Raw genomic sequence first — 20,744 nt, 5'->3', positions numbered from 1 at the left:
TATGAAAACCACCTGTGCTATAATCTTGCTCTCAAGGCATCCAGGCAGGGTGGCCTTGACCGTTCTCTCCCCTCTTTTAAAACACACACACACACACACACACACACACACACACACACACACACACACACACACACACACACACACACACACACACACACACACACACACACACACACACACACACACACACACACACACACACACACACACACACACACACACACACACACACACACACACACACACACACACACACACACACACACACACACACCCGTATCAACACACACACATAACTCTTTCTTCTGTCAACATCAGTGTCTTTCTGTTTACGTTAGAAGAAAAAGCTGAACATTCACTTAGGGGAAACTATAAACTTCAGGACTCCAGACAGATTATTTAGTGTGTTGTTTTAACATCAAGTAGAGACATGAGGTAAGCATTAAAAATACATATGGTTTCCAGGCACAGAAATACTTCATAAGAGTTATGATTGAAATAATGGCTGCTACTGCAAAAATGAATGCTGCTCCCAAAATACCCACGCAACAACACCATCATACAACACTCATCATTTAAAGGGGACCTATCATGCAAAATGCACTTTTTGATGTCTTGTATATATCACTATGTGTCCCCGGTGTGTCAGGGAACTCACGCAGCGTCAGAGAATAAAACCCTTTCTCTTTTCCTCCGTACCCAAATCTCTAAAAACGGGGCTACGACGGAGCTGATCCAGATTTGCGTCCGATATGACGTAATATCTGAAATGTGGACCCACGGACCTATCAGAAACGTTGCTATCAGAAACAATGCCCGACTGTTTTGGACGTAATATGGTCGGTGTTTACATTAGCATCGCTAACACTCAGAGCTAACCTGTACTGGAGAGCATGTGTGTGAAGAAGCAGGAAATAAAAAGGAACTCACCTTGTGGTATAACCGGCAAGAGAGAAAGCCTTTGAGCTCCATACTGTTTCAGAGATAATCCTTGATAATCCATGATATGGCGTTTCATCACGGCAGTATTTAGTTTAGACAGTAGCTGCCGGGTCCCGCATGAGCTCAGCCCCCTCCTTTTTTTATTTTGTATCAATTTTTTTTTTTTTTTAAAGCTTTATACCCCAAATCAGCACTTTTGAAACAGGAAGGGAAATAGAGGGATATGGGGCATGCTAGAATGGGTGATCTGTTTGGTATTTTGAGCAAAACACTACATAGACATGTTTTTTATATATTTGTATATATCTGAGAGCTATGCTGCTATTGCCTAAGAATAGCATGATAGGTGACCTTTAAGAGAAGTGCTGTTCTCCCACACTTTCTACTTTATTCCAACTGGTTCTCTTTTGCAGTTTTTCTAAAAACAGTTATAAACACAACACTGACCGTCTGTCTCACAGTCGAGTACAGGCATTAGCCCCGTGAACAGTTGGAAGGGGTTTAATGTAAGAAAAAAGTGAAACAAATGATGATTTATGGTACCATTTCAGAAAACAAAAAAGCTTCTTACCAAGCTTTTAGAAATTAGAGTCATAAGTGTTTGTCTCTGAAGTATCCTGAAGGGATTTCCATAGAGCGTATTTAGCCGGGATGTTATGCTACCACATCTTATCTTGTGATCAATTTGGTTTCAAGATATTGGCCTTAACAATAGCCACTACTATTCCGGGTTCATACACAGATTTCTGCTCAAACTAAGAAATCATTTTAATGACCCGCTTAGGTTGTTTTGCAAAAATATTTTTGGATGTTGCGATAAAATACAATAGTGGCTTGCATCAATAAAACATAGGATAGTAAATAGGAAAACATAGAAATAATTTGGACAAGTAAAAATGTACTGAAACAAGATATACATTTGTTCAGCTATCAAAGACATTGCATTCTGTTTTGGTTACTATCATATCCCTTGGAGTATTAAAGTACACGATTATTGGCAATGCTGACTGCATTATGAGAATATTGGATATTTGATTGTTGTGTTAAAATTGTTTTTTTGTGTAGCACTAGCCATATGCATTTACTTCTGTGTGGTTATGTTATTTAACAATTTCTAAATAGATTATTTCTAAATAGATTATTTCTAAATAGATTATTTCTGTGATTTTTCTGCGATACGTCCCTGAATAGTATTAGGATATTTTAGGGTATTTTCTATGATATCTTTTCAGTGATATCTCATGAGAAAATAAGTTTCTATGTGTCACAATAAACAGTTTGCCTTTAAATAAATGTGTCAAAACGTTTGGAAGTGTGTGTCTGGGCGATCATTTCTCGTTATTTGTAAAGGTTTTGCATCATATCTTACACCATCTGAAAGGCTGTTCACTTCCCTTTATAATAGTGTCTTATGTTGTCCGTGATCTGATCTCATTTACAAGACAAAACATAATTAGATTTCCATTTAATAGAAACTATGAAAACAGCATTACCATTGTGGTGGCCTCTGAGTCTCTTTTTCATTAGGAAAATAATTTCAAGAACAGGAAACACACAGCTAATCAGTGTCTGCGGCGAACACTGCCCCTCCTTTCAACAAACAGATCACACACACACACACACACACACACACACACACACACACACACACACACACACACACACACACACACACACACACACACACACACACACACACACACACACACACACACACACACACACACACACACACACACACACACACACACACACACACACACACACACACACACACACACACACACACACACACACACACACACACACACACACACACTAAATCAAACACACTTGTGAAAGTATGCAGTCCCAAAGTAAAGTCCTCTTCCCTCTGACTCATTCACATCCTTCTTTGCTGACACAACACAGAAACACCACTGTGGTGAGGTCACATTCAAAAGTACACTTCCACTGAAGGCTACATTTACTCGCTTGTTTCTTATTCCCTTTACACAATTTCAGGAAGTTAGTTGAGTTATTAAAGACGAGTTCAGTCAGCACCGCATTAACACCCTCTCAATGTCATGGCAGCACAGTCTGCATATCTTTCATCGCAAACAGAAAACACACCTGTTTCAACATTACAATGGCCATTAAATAATAACAACTAAATAAAGCACTTAAAGAGTGTGACATTTGAGCAAGCACTTACAATGGTTTGGTTTACTTCAAGTATATTTCCAGCTTCCTTGTGGTTCTGAGTTTGTATGGTTATTGTTTATTGCACTTATTGTGAGTCGCTTTGGATAAAAGTGTCAGCTAAATGCAATGTAATGTAGTGTTAAACTGATGGTCTGCCTAATAGCTATGTTCTAGGATGTCAACAGTATGTTTATTATAAAGTATTTTGCACGTGTAACTGTGCAGTTGTTTTGTGAAAGGAAAGGTAGATATGATTTGCTACTCTGGAAAGAGGAAGACACTTTGATTAGAGTCCATTGAGCAATGAATGAGGTGAAGCAACACATCTTTCAAAACTAAGTGGATTGTTTAAATAACTGTTAAGCCTTTGTAAAGTTATGAGGAACACAAGAGACAAGTGCTGCCAAAAGTTTTTCCTCTTAAAAATAAACAAGTTCCGACTTGAGGAGATGAAGTGAAAGCAGAGGTAGGAGCATGGAGTCTGAGAGAGAGAGACAGTCCAAGGACAACAGTGTGATGAAGACGGTAGGAAACCCACACTGACTGAAGATAAACATAATTCATGTCTGGAAGAAATAGATGGCAGGAAGAGAAGATTGTGTTATATTGTGGTGGTTTATTTGAGCAGAAACGCTTCCAGCTGCAGGCACCGAAGGTCAACCTTTGACTAATGATGTTTTTCTTTTACTGTTATTCAAATCTCAGTGTTGAAATGATATTTTTACATTTCCGTCAACACATGAGTCCTGTAGGATCGTGCCAGGAGTGTTGTGTCGCTTCGAGTTGATTTTAAAATCGTCTAAATCAGCATTGACTTGGAAAGATGTAATTGTTCAAGACAGGAAGTATTCAACAAGTTATTTTGCACCAGTGTAAATGTGTATCTAAATTCAGAAAGGAAAGGTATCCCTGGATGATAACATCAGCCTCTCACAGGATTTTGCAACATGTGTAACGGGCATTTATCATGGACATGGACAATGTCAAGGTCCTGTTCTCTGTAACCAAAGATTGTGATTAAAATGTCAAGGATAGGATCTGTAAAAGAGAAGCATTCAGTTTTGTTTCAGCCAAGAATCATATCCAAAATGTCTTTCCTAATTCTCAGTGTCATATTCAACTTCACAGTGCTTTTGTTACACTGAATAGTTGGTTGTACAGCTGTCTGGATGTAGTAAGTAAGTGTCATTAAATATTAACCTTTGATTTGTCTGAGATTCCAACAATGTTTTAATTCAACCTTGTGTCTTTATGAACGCTGCAACTGTGGTCAAACCAGTTCCTGTGCATTCTTGTGGGGTAGGGATAACTTATTTGCTAGTCAAATGTTTTTTTAGATGGATTTACAGTATGGCGTGCTGCCAGCTGAGTCTAAACATCAATGCAAACTACTTAACGTCAGGATGTAGTTTACATGTAGAAGTAAAGGTATGGCATGGAAGGATTAGAGCAATACTGGACTGATGTTAAGCGTGAAGGAAAGGTTGCTTGGGGACAACGCCAAGTTTGTCACACATGGAATGTATTAGGTAACAATGGGAAAGAATCACAAGTTTTGAAGTCACCAGGCGTGGTTATATAGCTGCAAAATGAGTTATATATACAAGTTTGATTGTGTTACTTTTGCAAAAAGTTATTTTAACAGTTCTAAAAATCTTTGACACTGATTTATTTAACTCAGAGCTAAAGCTAGCTCTTACACAAATAGAATAAGCTTTTTATTGTGAATGACTGTGCGTCTAATATATATTATACATATGTTTTAATTCTAATAATGTATCCTTTAATGTGTTCATAAAAGCTGGTAAAGGTGCAGCTAATTTGAATGACTTTGTATACTGCAGGGTAGCTTGTGGATTTACTCCAGGTGGAACTAAAGTCTGATTTAACACTTGATTAGATTTCACATCATTCATCCAGATCTGTGAAGTAACTAAAGGGATTAAATACATGTAGGGGAGTAGAAGTACACCATGTACCTCTGAATTGTAGAAGAGTAGAAGTACAAAGTAGCATCAAATGAAATTCTCAAGTAAAGTACAAGTACCTCAAATCTGTACTTAAGAACATTAATTGAGTAAATGTACTTAGTAACTTTACAACACTAGTTACCAGCTTTCATAAACACTTTAATGCATCAATAATTATAAAACATATCATATATATTATTCTGAAATGGACCAATATTCACAATGACTACTTTTACTTTTGGTATTTTAAGTATATTTTGATGCTAATACTTTTATTATTTTACTTGAGAAACATTTTTGAATGCAGGACTTTTAGTGTAACAGAGCATTCCTACACTTTTACTTTTACCTCAGATCAAGATTTGAGTACTTCTCCCACCTCCACATGACCCTGTGTCTCCACCTCCTCTCCCTCAGAAAAAGCACCAGTTGATCGGCTGTCTCTCTGTGTTACTCACCGCCTCCTAAGCCCAGCAGCCGGCAGATATCTCTGGTGAACTTCATCAGGTTTTTCCGTCCTGCATTGTCGACACACACTTAATAAAATCTAAACTCTCACAAAGTAAAAGACGACACGTTTTCAGTCGTAATTTAAAGTTGACATTTCGCCGGTTAGGCTAACGTTTACTGTAAAAATTCCGCCCGTTGGTCCTCCTTCAAGTCAAGTCACCAACTGTCGAGCTAACGGCCGTAATGACAAACACAACTTCCGGTACGTACTTTCAACAATAAAACAATGACGTGCGGAATTTCAGACTTCCGGTTTAATCAAAATATCAAAATAAAACCAATAAACAAAAATGGGAATACTTCTTAAACGGTTTAAATGATAACGTGAGTAAATATAATCATTTTAAATACCTATTTATTTATCTTGTGTATTTTGTATGTTTTTATACAATTTGGCCGATTGATTCATATTAATAATAAGACTTCTGGTTTAAAGAAAACATCCAAATAAATAGATAAGATTAGACTTTTATTGATCCCAGTTACGGAAATTATTTGTTCCCAGCAGCATGCACATTAATTAAACATATAAAATAAAAACAGACAAAAACAGCAAATATACAGTGGGGCAAAACAGTATTTAGTCAGCCACCAATTTTGCAAGTTCTCCCACTTAAAAAGATGAGAGAGGCCTGTAATTTGCATCCTATGTACACATCAACTATGAGAGACAGAATGGGGGGAAAGAATCCATGAAATCACATTATAAGATTTTTAATGAATTAATTGGTCAATTCCTCTGTAAAATAAGTATTTGGTCACCTACAAACAAACAAGATTTCTGGCTCTCACAGACCTGTAACTTCTTCTTTAAGAGCCTCCTCTGTCCTCCACTTGTTAACTGTATTCATGGCAGTTGTTTTTCTGCAAAGGGACCAGGACGACTGATTCGTGAGATTTTGTGTGACAACCTCCTTCCATCAGCAAGGGCATTGAAGATGAAACGTGGCTGGGTCTTTCAGCATGACAATGATCCCAAACACACTACCCGGGCAACGAAGGAGTGGCTACGTAAGAAGCATTTCAAGGTCCTGGAGTGGCCTAGCCAGTCTCCAGATCTCAACCCCATAGAAATGAACTTTGTTATTGACCAAATACTTATTTTCCACCATCATTTGCAAATAAATTCTTTAAAAATCAGACAATGTGATTTTCTGGATTTTTTTTTCTCATTTTGTCTCTCATAGTTGAGGTATACCTAGGATGAAAATTACAGGCCTCTCTAATCTTTTTAAGTGGGAGAACTTGCACAATTGGCGGCTGACTAAATACTTTTTTGCCCCACTGTATGTATAAACAGTAAAAAAATCAAAAATAAACAGAACAGTACGTACATATCAACAGTGAAAGATGTTTACCCAGAGTATCTCTATTGTATATATTATTATTAAAGGGGACCTATCACGCAAAATCCACTTTTTGATGTCTTTTATACATCAATATGTGTCCCCGGTGTGTCGGGGAACTCACGCAGCGTCAGAAAATAAAACCCTTTCTCTTTTCCTCCGTACCCACATCTCTAAAAAAGGGCTACAACGAGCGGATACAGATTTGCTGCTGATAGTACGTAAGTTTGGATGGTGGACCCACAGAGAGTTGCTATCAGAAACAATGCCTGACGTGTTTTGGACGTAATCTTGTCTTTGTTTACATTAGCAAGCCTCGCTAACACTCAGAGCTAACCTGTACTGGAGAGCACATGTGTTTAAAAAGCAGGAAATAAAAAAAGGAACTCACCTTGTGATAAACCCGCAAGAGAAAAAGCATTTGAGCTCCATACTGTTTCAGAAATAATCCTTGATGTGGTTTAGAACAGGATGGCGTATTATCGCAGCAGAATTAATTTGTATTTCTTTTTGGGCGGCTGTGTCTAAGTGGATAGAATGCTGGGCTTCGAATCAGGGGGTCACAGGTTCAAACCCCACTGCAGTCAGCATGTCGTTGTGTCCCTGGGACACTTCACCCCAAATTGCTCCTGTGGGGATTACCCACAGTACTGAATGTATGTAAATCGCTTTGGATAAAAGCGTCTAACAAATGACATGTAATGTAATCTCCGGTAGAATTCTGATCAGGCATTAGCTCCGCCTTTATTTTTTCAAGCGAAGGACCCAAAATCCGCGTTTCTCTAAACAGGAAGTAAAATAGAGGGGTATGAGGGATGTCTAAAATGCATGATCTGTTTGTATTTTTAGAAAAACACATGATAGACATGTTTTTATATATTTGTATATATCTGAGACCCATAATATATGCCTAAAAATAGCATGATAGGTGCACTTTAATATACAGATTAACAAGTAGAATTGAGCCAGTTGTACTTTGCCCATGACTAACAAGTGTAAACATGTATGCGAGAGTATGTGCATTATAAGTGAATCATAGTTTGGCATAGATATTTTTAAAAAGACGCATCTGTAATTCATTTGTTAAATTATAATGCCAATAGTAAATCAGACATGTACATTGTTACAGAGGTAACACTTCTTAAAACAGTGTTAATTAAGTGAGGAAATATAATAATAATACAAGACGATATCTCCCCCATTAAATCCCTTTTTTTCTATATTTAAAAACGTAATCTTTCTTCTGTGTGTTTTACGGAGTAATTTGTCTTCTGGATTGTTGTTGTGTTGTCATTTGGGCCAATTGAATACTTAACTGAAACTATTCATTGGTGGGGTTTTTTATTTGTTTTTATTATATTGAACTTTATTTAATTTGTGTTAACACTTTTATAGATTCAAGCAGTGCCGATTCTAGAGTCTGTGGGGGCCCTAGGCAAACATTCACTGGGGGGCCCTCGAATCGGCTTTTCATCACCACGCACAGCCGACAGCCCCCGGAGCGGAGCAAGGCAACGAAACTTAAGATAAGAAGCAGCGTTTGAGGGGGTTTCCAGACATGTCGTAAATTAAAGGGTGTTTCATGTTGTCGTTGCTGTGGACCTTCTTAATCTACCTTCTTTGGGGGCCCCCTTCTGGTCCGGGGCCCCAAGCAGTTGCCTGCCTTGCCTGTCCGCAAGCGGCGCCCCTGGATCCAAGAGATTGCTCAAATGTCCTATAGTAGCTGGTATATAATTTAACAAATCTTCTGAAAATTCTGGGGGAAAAACTATGTAATTTGGTATGGATCTGTATCAGGGAAAATGAAGACTGTGTAGGGATAAAGCACTTAAAATATATTTTTTCAAATCAAACAGTCAGTGTGGAGGCAGATAAGTTACATGCAAAATGTAGTACATGTCTAGGTAAGCATCAAATAAATCAAATAGAAAAAAGAAATGGAAACTTTCCGATAATTAATCAATTACAATACTTTATTTTCAAAGACAGTCTTTTAGAAACCCAAAAGGGTCATGAGTCAACACCAACTGTGTCAGAACTATATATCTGTGTTGTTTCATATAAGCAACCAATCCCCCAGTCTAGCCAAGAAATGAGAAATATCCTGAGAACAGCACACTGTAAGCCATCTGGTATTTCCTGGCAAGTTGACCCGCTTAAAACCAGAGAGCAGTGGTCTCTGGTCTGGACGGAATTCATATGTGCGGGTAAAGATAAAATGTTTCACAGGAAACAGCAGGAGGAATGTAGACAGCACATTTGCCCGCTGTCTGTCACACAGGAAGTTCAACAACTTTTTATTTTTTTGTCTGGCCATGCTTTTCTTCTTAACTCATAAATATGTAACACACTGTTAGTGTTACGTGCCGTAGTGGGTGTCTGTGGGTGTTTCTCAATGTCGAGGACGCTTCCTTGGTAGGACAAGTCCCTCCGAGTCAGGTCCTTCAGAAGCGAGGCAAGAATCCTTCCTAGCCAAGGAAAACGAAGAATGGTGGAACATGCTAACAGGTGTGCAGGTGTGCGTCATATGCAAGGCCCCGCCTTAAATGGAGCGCGATTTCCGTCAAAGATTTGGAAATTGGTCCGTGCGCAAAGCATTGTGGGGATTTTAAGACCGCGGAGGATACACATGTGCAGCCTCGAAATTTCCCGCAACGAAGGACGCTGGCCTCGGTAGAACTCCAAGGATCCTGGACATTGGAACAGTCCTTCGGCGGGACTCGATGACGTAGCATTCTTGAAATAGTGGCTCTGGAGGAGCCTTCCTCGACATTGGGAAACACCTTATGCTTCTGTGTGTTTGTATGTGTGTTTCTTCTTCCCCCCCCCCCCCCTCTCTTTCTGCAACTCCCTCAGGTGTAGGCATTCAGCAATCAAGGCCTGCTGCATAAATGGCTGAGGAAGGCTAGAGTCTCTCTCTCCCCTCCTCCAGTGAGCTGCATGGACGGCAGTGGGTCACCTGTGCAGCAGTGGCGTTCTCTCCTTGAAGTCTTTGTGCTAAATAGTGTGTTGTTTATGGCTGTCGCTTTCTTTAATAAGACAGTTGTTTTAGTTTGACATTAGTTTAATTTTCAAATTGGCTGGTGAGCCCTCTTTACTTTTTGATGAATTAAAACCTCACCTTGTGGCTTCAGAAATCAGTTTCCTCTCTCTGTTTCTCTCTCTCCCGATTATTTTTATATTTTGATACTTCCCTTTGCACCCCTAGTCCAGGAGGGAATGTAACACACACACACACACACACACACACACACACACACACACACACACACACACACACACACACACACACACACACACACACACACACACACACACACACACACACACACACACAGGACTTTATAAACTATTGCAGCCCCAAGACTGTGGAACAGCATCCCCTCCCTATCAGATCGGCATACAAAAACATACTTTTATTCTCTAGCGTTTCACTCCTTATCGGGCTGATAGGGCCTATACCTATGTATTTGTTCATTAGTGCGCTAATGAGCATTGTGTATTATGTGGTGGAATAATGAAAATGATCATGTGATGACTGTTGCTGCTTGTTACTTGTAGTCTTGTCAAAGTCAACTTTAATGTCAATCTTTCAGTTTGTGTTTCCAACCATTTCAAATACAAAAATACAATTATACAGATGACTTTGTGGAGGAACTTGTCCTCTGGTTGAACTCATGACACCAAGGATGTACTTGTCCTCTGATTCAACTTGTGGCCCAGATGATACATAATTATGCATGACTAATCGTCACAAGCGTACGATGTAGGCAGAAGTATAACCCAGTTTGTCATTCATTTCTGTACTATGACAAGAGTGGGCCTTTATTTCATGGAAAGCCCCTCAAAGCGAGTACTGCTGGCTCTCTGTTCTTTTACAACTTGTCCTTTCTTAAACTTGTTAATTGTTCCCTGTTATATGATTTCATCTTTGAAACTGTTGATCTCTCGTACTAATACATATCAAACCCTGATGAAAGTGTGCTCAGCATCGATTTATTTGGCAGTGACTTGCTGTTGCTTGCTGAGTTCGATCCTTCTGAGCAGAAGCCTAATAAACGTACATAGACAAGTCTCATTTGTTTGTTCCCTTCATTGACAGGTTTCCGCCACATATTAATGTTTACGTCGGTGTGTCTTTCATTTATTTATCTTGTGAAAGGTTGTGTTGGCTACCTGCTCTGTTCTGTACAGCACTTCGGTTTTTAAATGTGCTTTATAAATAAATGGGATTGATTGTTTGATTATTATTTACACCCAGATTACATAATGGTCTGTACTGGTCTGGGAGATAAATGCAAAATGTTGGAGAAAATACAAGTTGTCTCCTCTTATGGGTTGTAATGCACTGAGTGTGTGGGACTTTGCACTGTGTGTGACCTGGCAGCTGCCTCTTCTGAGATAGGAGAAGGCAGGGCATCACTCATGTTGTTGATACAGATGAGAGGACACATACTTATTGTCTCCTCACTTCTTCGAGGGGCAAAGAGCAATAGTGGCGCGAAGGAAGTACGTGACTTTGCAGAGATGTCCCGACACCTTCCCGACACCTGCTGGCGCCAAACCAATTCACGACTTTGTTGTGTCCTCCTCACTTTATAAAAGCTTGATGTTGTTTCCTGCTCCCTTGAGCAGCATACCTCATGTGTGTGAGTTGAACCATATCCTTTGTATGTGACTTAACTCTGCTCCTTCTTGCAAGAATACATTAGTACCTGACTATTGATTCCTTGTCGAGTGATATTTTCCTAACATAATTGTTCCTTTGAGCCGGATCCAAGACCTCCTTTCTTCTCCGGATAACGAGCCCTTTACACAACATCTTGTTCTATTTCAGTCGGCAGCATATCGTTTTGTGCAGCACAAGTAGATTTTGCAATGGAAAAAGTATTCAATACATCTGTGTTAAATGTAGGTTTGGATATAAATAAAGAATTAAACTTGTTTAGATTGAGTCTGAAGTTTTAAACCTCATCCTACTAACCGGGGTCCACACAGATTAACAAATCTATATATTTGTGTCATATCTCACAGGAGCTTTAAACAATCGCTTACATTTTTCATGACCTTTTTCAATCATATTCTTCCTGATGGCTTCATATTATCATTCTCTGTTTTTGTTTAATTAGAGTATTTTTTATTAGTACCAGAAGTTAAACCAATGTTTTGGTGTCCTGGAGGACCCCAGTCAAAAGTATCCAGTTGCTATGTAATTTATTTATGTTTTGAAGACAGATGCAGCAGAGACACATTTCCTGTGCTCTTAGAAATGTTTTTTGTTTTTTTTAGGTAAGAATGGAGAAACCAGCTCGAGTGCGCTAGAATTTGAAAGTACATAGCCGAAAAAAAATCTGCCCCTTCCTTCAGACTTCCTTACAGAGCCCCTCCTCAAACACACACGAACGCGCACATGACCAATGAGGGCACGAGATAAGTTTGTGCAAAGATGGAAGGCTGACAGGCAGGTAGGCCATCCAGTTACTTTAGCCGGGCCGGCTCAGATGATTGGTCGTGCTTTTTACAGCGCTACGGCTTCCACAGATGACATTTTTTCATGGATTTATTGTCAAAGCATTTAATATATTCATTGCTATCGGGATGTTAAGAGCATTCCATGGAATATAACAAAAAGTGTTTCTGAAGTGAATTACCTACCCCACCTTTAAGGAACATTTTGCCTAAAATGATGCAGTGGGCTTCTGGTGACTTCAACTACATTCTTGAAGTAAACGTTGATATTCTGCAGAACAGACCGTCAGAAACTAAAACAACAAACGGAGAGCTACTCCGATCAACTTTTACGACGAGGGTTTACGACTCTCAAACTTTCCTGAGACCCTGATAAGGGACCAGACCCCTAATCACAGTCTGGTTTTGTGAACGTTTGGCGGCTGTTGGAGTGTTTACAGCTTCAAACCCCCATTTCCCTGCTTCCCCTTGTGTCCTCTTATCAGCATTGATGGTGCGTATTTGAATGATTTACTATACAAGGAGATAAACAATGTGCAGACAAACACAGTATGCACCTATGTATAAGTGTGGGTCATTGTAAAACAAGTTAACTTCTATTCAGGATCAGAAGAATCCGAATCAGAAACAGGTTTATTACCAGGTACACGTACGAGGAATTTGACTTGGTGTCGTGGTGCATAAAAACAAGAATTAAAAACACAGATAGAGAACTATAAAATATTAAAAATATATATATATATATAGTCAAATATAACAGTATTTACATTGCAATGGAATGGAATAGAAGGAATACAAAATGGAATAAAAATCAGCAATAATACAAAATATTGTTGTGCATTGTGTGCATTAATGCAACGCATATTTGGGTATGTTATGGTTTCATTCCTTTTTAATTCAACAGATCAGGTTTCATTCGGTGATTGATATGAAGTGATTGGTACCGCTGTTTAGCTTACATAGTCATACCTTAAAAAAGTGAATGTGAGAAATTATGTGAGAAATCAACATCAACTCTTATCCTTTGAAAAGACAAAGAATCTAATCAGATGTTTCTAAAGATGGAGGGCTTAGCTCCTCTCATCAGAGACTCTTGACCTCTAGAGAACCTTAAGAGTTGCATCAAGCCTCAGTCTTTGCTCAGTTCCTGCATGCTCTCAGTTCCTGCTTTAGCCTCTTGGTCTTTGGAGCCTCTTTGGTTGCAGTCCCCTGGTTTCGAAGCACCATACTTTCACTTTACTTGAGTATTTCCATGTTATGCTACTTTGTACTTCTACTCCACTACAATGCAGAGGTAAATGTACTTTTCCTCCACTACTTGTATTTAATACCTTTAGTTAATTTACAGATGTGGATGAATGATGTGAAATATAATCAAATGTTAAATCAGACTTTAGTTCCACTTGGAGTAAATCCACAAGCTACCCTGCAGTATACAAAGTCATTCAAATTAGCTGCACCTTTACCAGCTTTGAGAACACTTTCATGATCAATCATTATAAAACATATCATATCTATTATTCTGAAATGGTCCAATCTGCAAAATGACTACTTTTACTGTCACTACTTTCACTATATTTTGATGAGAATACTTTACTACTTTTAATTGAGGAACATTTTGAATGCAGGACTTTTACTGTAACAGAGTATTATACACTCTGGTACTTCTACTTTTACTCAAGTACAAGACCTGAGTACTTCTACTTTTACTCAGGTACAAGATCTGAGTACTTCTACTTTTAGTCAAGTGCAAGATCTGAGTACTTCTACTTTTACTCAGGTACAAGATCTGAGTACTTCTACTTTTACTCAAGTACAAGATCTGAGTACTTCTACTTTTACTCAAGTACAAGATCTGAGTAAAATACTGTCTTTTTGTCGAAACTGCTGGATTCTGAATTTAAATAGTTATATATATATATCTTCCTGATATGTAAACACAGTATAGATCCACCTTTTTGGGATGAAGAGGAAAAAAAAAACATTTGCCTGCAACCTGCTGTCCACAAACATCGCTCCAATCCTTCTCCCTGTAATACAAATAGACATACAGCTGAACCAATCATACTCCACCATCTCCCCGATCTCCACCAATCAGGGAGCGTTTAGGCTTAAGTGGGCGGGAACATCACAGAAGCGACTGGCAGTGTCAGCAGCCATTGATGCGCTTTATCTCCAGGAGGACATATCGACATTAATTCTTGTTAATTTGCTGTTTTCTGCGGACAGGAGCCATGGTGTCTCACTCTCTCGCGCTGCCGATGATCTGCTTCACCACGTTATGGGCGCTCGTGGGGGTCGTGGCTCCGTTTCTGGTGCCCAAAGGACCAAACCGGGGGTAGGTGGTCGAGCTGCCGTTCATTTGATGCAATTAACACCGACTAATAATGAGCGTTTTCTTTCATTATATACACACATATTTCATTTAAGATATTAGGAGTTTTCATTAGGATTCAAAATCAATGTTATCTTTGCATTAAGCTGCATGGCATCTTTATGAACACAGACAGTATGTGATGGAGGCCCTGCGCGTCATCCTGCATCCCATCATCCTCTCCTTCCACACAGTAAGGTTAAAGGGTCAATTCAGGGATAAATAAGCATCACAACATAATTTAGGGGGACATATTAAAAGAAAAATGTGTTATTGTTGGGGTTTAATATTGAACAAGTCAGAATTGTGAGGCTTGGTATATGTGTAAATAGCAGTGAGGTTGAAGCTAGTACCGGTTCACAAGCTATATGCAATCAAGCTAAGTGCTTTTTGTTCATTAATTCATCAGAAATGCTTCAACAGTACTAAAGTATTCGATTTGACACCCTTTGCATTATTTAATTAAACATTGGAAGAGAGGAAGGGGTGATATGGATGCATGCCATGGGTTTCTCTTCCATTTCACTTATAATAACTATTTATAAATGTATGATACTAACCATTAACATGTATTCAATTCTGCAATTATCTTCATGTGTTTTGTTGCATTTTATATATTTTAATTTGGACTGCACCTGCTAAATTTTTTGTTAAAAAAATCATATTTGATAAAAAAAAGGTGTGTTTTAAGTTTTAAATGGCTCAAAAGACTTTAGTGAACATCTTCATTCATATAGACCAGGGGTGTCAAACTCAAGGCCCGGGGGCCAAATCCGGACTTCACTTCATGTGGCCCCACAAGAGCTTGCACAAAATATAATGTGTTTATTATGGTTGCATGCCGATTTACAGAAGCACGTTGCCTACAGTATGAACTACATGTCCCACAATGCATCTCAAATTTGACTTTTTCCTCAGAATTTGACTCTTCTTTCAAAATATAACTTTTTTTCAAAATGTCACTTCTTTTTTTTGATTTTGACTTTCTTTCCAGAATGTGGCTTTTCTTTTTAAATCATTTTGTGACATGCGCACTGAAGAGACTTGCAATTATTTGCCCTAAGCTTCTGCTTTCAGGCGTAGTTAATTATGAAGTTATTACCCTATCGAATAATAATCCAATGCAGAGGACATAATGTAATATAATACTTTATTTTATATATATTATATATTTATATATGTATATTTATATAGTTACAACCGGCCCTTTGAGTGCAACCATAATGCTGATGAGGCCCGCGATGTAATTGAGTTTGACAGCCCTGATATAGACCCAATAACTGTCACATGACTGTGCACAGAGCTGCAGATATGTAACACCCCCCTCTCTGCTTTCTTTGCAGTGTGATTGTCACCAGTCTCATCCTCACAGCCGTCTGCTGTTACCTGTTGTAAGTAAACACTCTTCTTCTTCTATGGTGTGAAGCGGCTGTCATTTTGCATGTTGCATGAGACTCTGCTATATTCACATACAGCTCTGATTACAATGAAACCTTAAAGAGGTCCTGTTCTGCTGTTTGAGGTTTTCCCTTTCCTGTAGTATGTTAAACGCCTCCATTCATCTCCTTTGTTTACTTTATTAACATTGTGACATCACTATGTAACACTCGCGCTCCTATTGGCTAGCGCTCCAACACATTGTACATTATAGGCTAAGAAGCGGGACATCTCTAAGCGGTCGACCAATCACAACAGAGCCGGCCAGCTAACCAATTAGAGCAGACTGGGCTCTGGTTTCAGACAGAGGGTGAAAAGAAGTGCTGCAGCACAGGCAGTATGAGAACAATAAAGAGCTTTTTGAACTTTAAAGCATGGAGACATGTCCCAGTAGAGACACTACATACTGATATACACCTGAACATCAGCAGGAGAGGACTCTTTAAAGTAGAGACACTACATACTGATATACACCTGGACATCAGCATGAGAGGACTCTTTAAAGTAGAGACACTACATACTGATATACACCTGAACATCAGCAGGAGAGGACTCTTTAAAGTAGATACACTACCTATTGATATACACCTGAACATCAGCATGAGAGGACTCTTTAAAGTAGAGACACTACATACTGATATACACCTGAACATCAGCAGGAGAGGACTCTTTAAAGTAGAGACACTACCTACTGATATACACCTGAACATCAGCAGGAGAGGACTCTTTAAAGTAGAGACACTACATACTGATATACACCTGGACATCAGCAGGAGAGGACTCTTTAAAGTAGAGACACTACATACTGATATACACCTGAACATCAGCAGGAGAGGACTCTTTAAAGTAGAGACACTACCTACTGATATACACCTGAACATCAGCAGGAGAGGACTCTTTAAAGTAGAGACACTACATACTGATATACACCTGAACATCAGCAGGAGAGGACTCTTTAAAGTAGAGACACTACATACTGATATACACCTGAACATCAGCAGGAGAGGACTCTTTAAAGTAGAGACACTACATACTGATATACACCTGAACATCAGCAGGAGAGGACTCTTCAAAGTAGAGACACTACATACTGATATGAACCTGATAATGATATGTCTTCTTTAATACATTTCACATTATAAGTGTTTCCTCTAACTTAACCTCTATGAATGGCCAGGGAGTGACTAATGGCAGCTTTTTCCCCGGCTCTTTTTATTAATATAGCTGTCTGCGTAGAGTAGTCACACTCTGCTTCAGTCGATTTCTAAAAGTATTCCGCTCTTGAAGTTTGACATTTGTAATCATGTAACTATGCATGGTATTAATGGGAGGTGAAGATCAACAAAAGCAGGGCAATTTACATTTAACAACTATGAAAAATGTCATGATGACCTCTGAAAATTCTCACAATGGTTTTCTTGCTGGAGATCATGTTGCTGGGAGACCCGAGCAATTAAAAGCAATGGCCAATGATTTGCAAGAATTCAAACGGGGCATACAGCCTGTGTCAAGTGGATCCTACAAGGAAAATGTAATAACCTGAAAGAAGATATTCATCTCAAGGCCATTGGCCAAGAAAATTACTACCAGAAATAAAAAGACAGCCGCATTACTGCTCCTAATGAAACAACCTGAATGAGAACGAGATGGATCTTGACAGCAGATGCAAGATAAAGGTTGTATTTCTGGGCTATATATGTATGGATACAATTTGGCATTATTGCTTGATTGTGACACATTATTAACCTGGTGACACAACACTGATGTCTATCTCCAGGATATTCTGCGGTTTTACATTGAAGAGTTTCTAAAACGGTCTAGAAAAAGCTCTAAACCAATTACCTTTTTTTTTTTACAACTATTGCCATGCAGATGATATGATGAATGATAAAGATAGTGTTTGGAGCAGGAAGTAGGAGGAGGTGCATGCAGGAGCATCACTCTTCCACTAGAGGGCGGTGTAGTCCTTTAACATCAGAGTGGATAAACAAAAGTAGATTTCCAAACATTAAAGGTAGGGTAGGTAAGAATGGAGAAACCAGCTCGAGTTCGCTAGAATTTGAAAGTAGGCTACGCAACCGACAAAAATCTGCCCCTTCGTTCAGACCTATGGTTCAGACTTCCTTACAGAGCCCCTCCTCCAACACACACGAACGCACACATGACCAATGAGGGACATTTTTGTATGAATTTATTGTCAAAGCATTTAATATATTCATTGCTATCGGGATGCTAAGAGCATTCCATGGAATATAACAATAAGTGTTTCTGAAGTGAATTACCTACCCCACCTTTAAGTCAACAAAGGTCTTTGGTTACATTTGGAAATGATGCATGGATGAGTTGGAATAGTTTGATCAGAAGCAGAGTGATAAAGAAGACATTACTTACTCATGAGTAATATTACATAATATCGATCATTCATGTAGCACCTTGAAGACCATCAACATACAGTATGACGTATTATTTAGAGTGGTGCAGGAAGGACTCCTACAACTGGGAAATCAGCATTTTAGCACTTCCTGTTCCCTTGTCTCGAAGCTGATATTTTTTCTAATCTGTTTTAGACTTCTGATTAGATACCAGAATAAAACGATGTGGTTATTTCAAGTTGAAGAGATTTTAACGTTTTGTTCTACAACATAAAATACATCAGTAAATACCCTCAAAATGATGGTTGCTAACAAGTGTCTAAATGAGACTACTAAACATCATCACGCCCAACATTAGCCACCTTTAGCTTAGCGGTGGTGACGTGAAGTCATGTGACCTTGCTGTAGATTCTTTATAGCCTAACATGAGCTTTTTACTAAAAAAATCAAAGTAGTATTAAAGTAGTGTTAAATGTGGAGATGATCCTGCTGAACAAAACGTGTAAGTACCATGCATGCCACAGATCCAATGTTCTGCAATATTCCAAAATCGAATGGGATTTGATGTCGGGGGAACCAGGGAGATGTTAATTTGGGTTGGCCTACATAAATACATCAACACTGCACCACTCAGTGTATTGATTTAAGAGTGAAGCAGTCAGACCGGAGCTGTAAAATCAAAGAAAGCTGCATTTAACAAAGAACTGGTAAATCCTTCATGTGTTGGAGACCAGTGTGTTAATCATGTCTTTCTCTCTTTGTATGCAGCTGGTTGGTAGCCATCTTGGCTCAGGCTAACCCTCTGTTTGGCCCTCAGCTGAAGAATGAAACTATATGGTACCTGCGCTACTTCTGGGAGTAACATGGTGAGTTATTCAGACACACTGTGAGAGATACAACCTGTGATGAGGGCTACATCTAAAGCCTGTGTGTCTGGTTTACACACTAACAATACTGATAAATATAGCAAAATAGCCAAAAGTAGTAACTTTCTTCAGATTGTTTGGTAAGAACAAAATATATAAGAATGTATTGAAGGTAAATCAAATGAATACACCCTCTTTATGCACAACTTAACTCAAGAAAATCTAAATGTTTCTGTGGGTTTGTGGATCTATACATTATACAAGTGTGCAAGTTGCATATCTTCTAAGTAAAATTCAACAACAACAATGTAGACATGTAAAGATTAAATGCAGTACTATACCTTTTACGATCTCCCTAAAATATGTCCTTCTGAGATATCTACCTGCTCTCACACACTGAACAAGGCTCTCCATAACCAAAGCTAAAAGATAGCCGATGGTGAATACAATTTAAAAAACAGAAGCCAGTTCATCAGTGTTTTTATTATGGCTCTGAGAATTCTCAGAAACATATGCAGGTTGACAATAAATGCACATTTATTCTAACTTTACAAAAAAACATAATTATTCTCCACTAGTAAACTGAATGTAATCAACATGAGGCTTTGGATTATAACGAACACATTAACCCACATTGTGCTGGGTTCACCATTCTGAGTGTAAATGAAACTCGAGAGTAATAGATCTGATACTGTATGAAAAAGAAAATGAGTGTCCTGATGCTTTCAAACTAAAAGCCTCACCCTTTCATAGTAAAAGCCTCACCCTTTCAAACTAAAAGCCTCACCCTTTCACAGTAAAAGCCTCACCCTTTCACACTAAAAGCCTCACCCTTTCAAACTAAAAGCCTCACCCATTCACACTAGAAGCCCCACCCTTTCACAGTAAAAGCCTCACCCTTTCACAATAAAAGCCTCACCCTTTCACAGTAAAAGCCTCACCCTTTCACACTAAAAGCCTCACCCTTTCACAGTAAAAGCCTCACCCTTTCACAGTAAAAGCCTCACCCTTTCAAACTAAAAGCCTCACCCTTTCACAGTAAAAGCCTTACCCTTTCAAACTAAAAGCCTCACCCTTTCACACTAAAAGCCTCACCCTTTCACAGTAAAAGCCTTACCCTTTCAAACTAAAAGCCTCACCCTTTCAAACTAAAAGCCTCACCCTTTCACAGTAAAAGCCTCACCCTTTCAAACTAAAAGCCTCACCCTTTCACACTAAAAGCCTCACCCTTTCACAGTAAAAGCCTCACTCTTTCAAACTAAAAGCCTCAC

The 20,744-nt window shown here is 38.8% G+C and overlaps 2 protein-coding genes across 5 annotated transcripts in view; one reads left to right on the top strand and one right to left on the bottom strand.

The window, feature by feature from the left end:
• LOC307035117 (uncharacterized protein) overlaps positions 1–5,979 on the bottom strand; it is a 28,875-nt gene extending 22,896 nt beyond the window's left edge. The window contains exon 1 of one of the 4 annotated variants that reach the window (XM_079674138.1): positions 5,558–5,979. In XM_079674138.1, coding sequence (XP_079530264.1) covers positions 5,558–5,603 — 46 coding nt within the window. In that variant the 5' untranslated portion in view covers positions 5,604–5,979. The remainder of the gene's footprint in view (positions 1–5,557) is intronic. The other 3 variants (XM_079674136.1, XM_079674139.1, XM_079674137.1) reach the window with 3 other exon arrangements.
• Positions 5,980–14,552: 8,573 nt separating this feature from the next.
• Positions 14,553–20,744, top strand: part of atpv0e2 (ATPase H+ transporting V0 subunit e2) — an 11,320-nt gene continuing 5,128 nt past the window's right edge. Inside the window, exons 1-3 of the mRNA XM_079654226.1 lie at positions 14,553–14,762; positions 16,142–16,189; positions 19,376–19,473. Of these exons, the coding sequence (XP_079510352.1) occupies positions 14,659–14,762; positions 16,142–16,189; positions 19,376–19,469 (246 nt within the window). The 5' untranslated portion in view covers positions 14,553–14,658 and the 3' untranslated portion in view covers positions 19,470–19,473. The remainder of the gene's footprint in view (positions 14,763–16,141; positions 16,190–19,375; positions 19,474–20,744) is intronic.

Source organism: Notothenia rossii (assembly GCF_949606895.1).
Source record: "Notothenia rossii genome assembly, chromosome: 1".
Lineage (NCBI taxonomy): Eukaryota > Metazoa > Chordata > Actinopteri > Perciformes > Nototheniidae > Notothenia > Notothenia rossii.
Note: the sequence above shows the minus strand (reverse complement) of the source record. Positions and strands in the feature narration are given on the sequence as shown.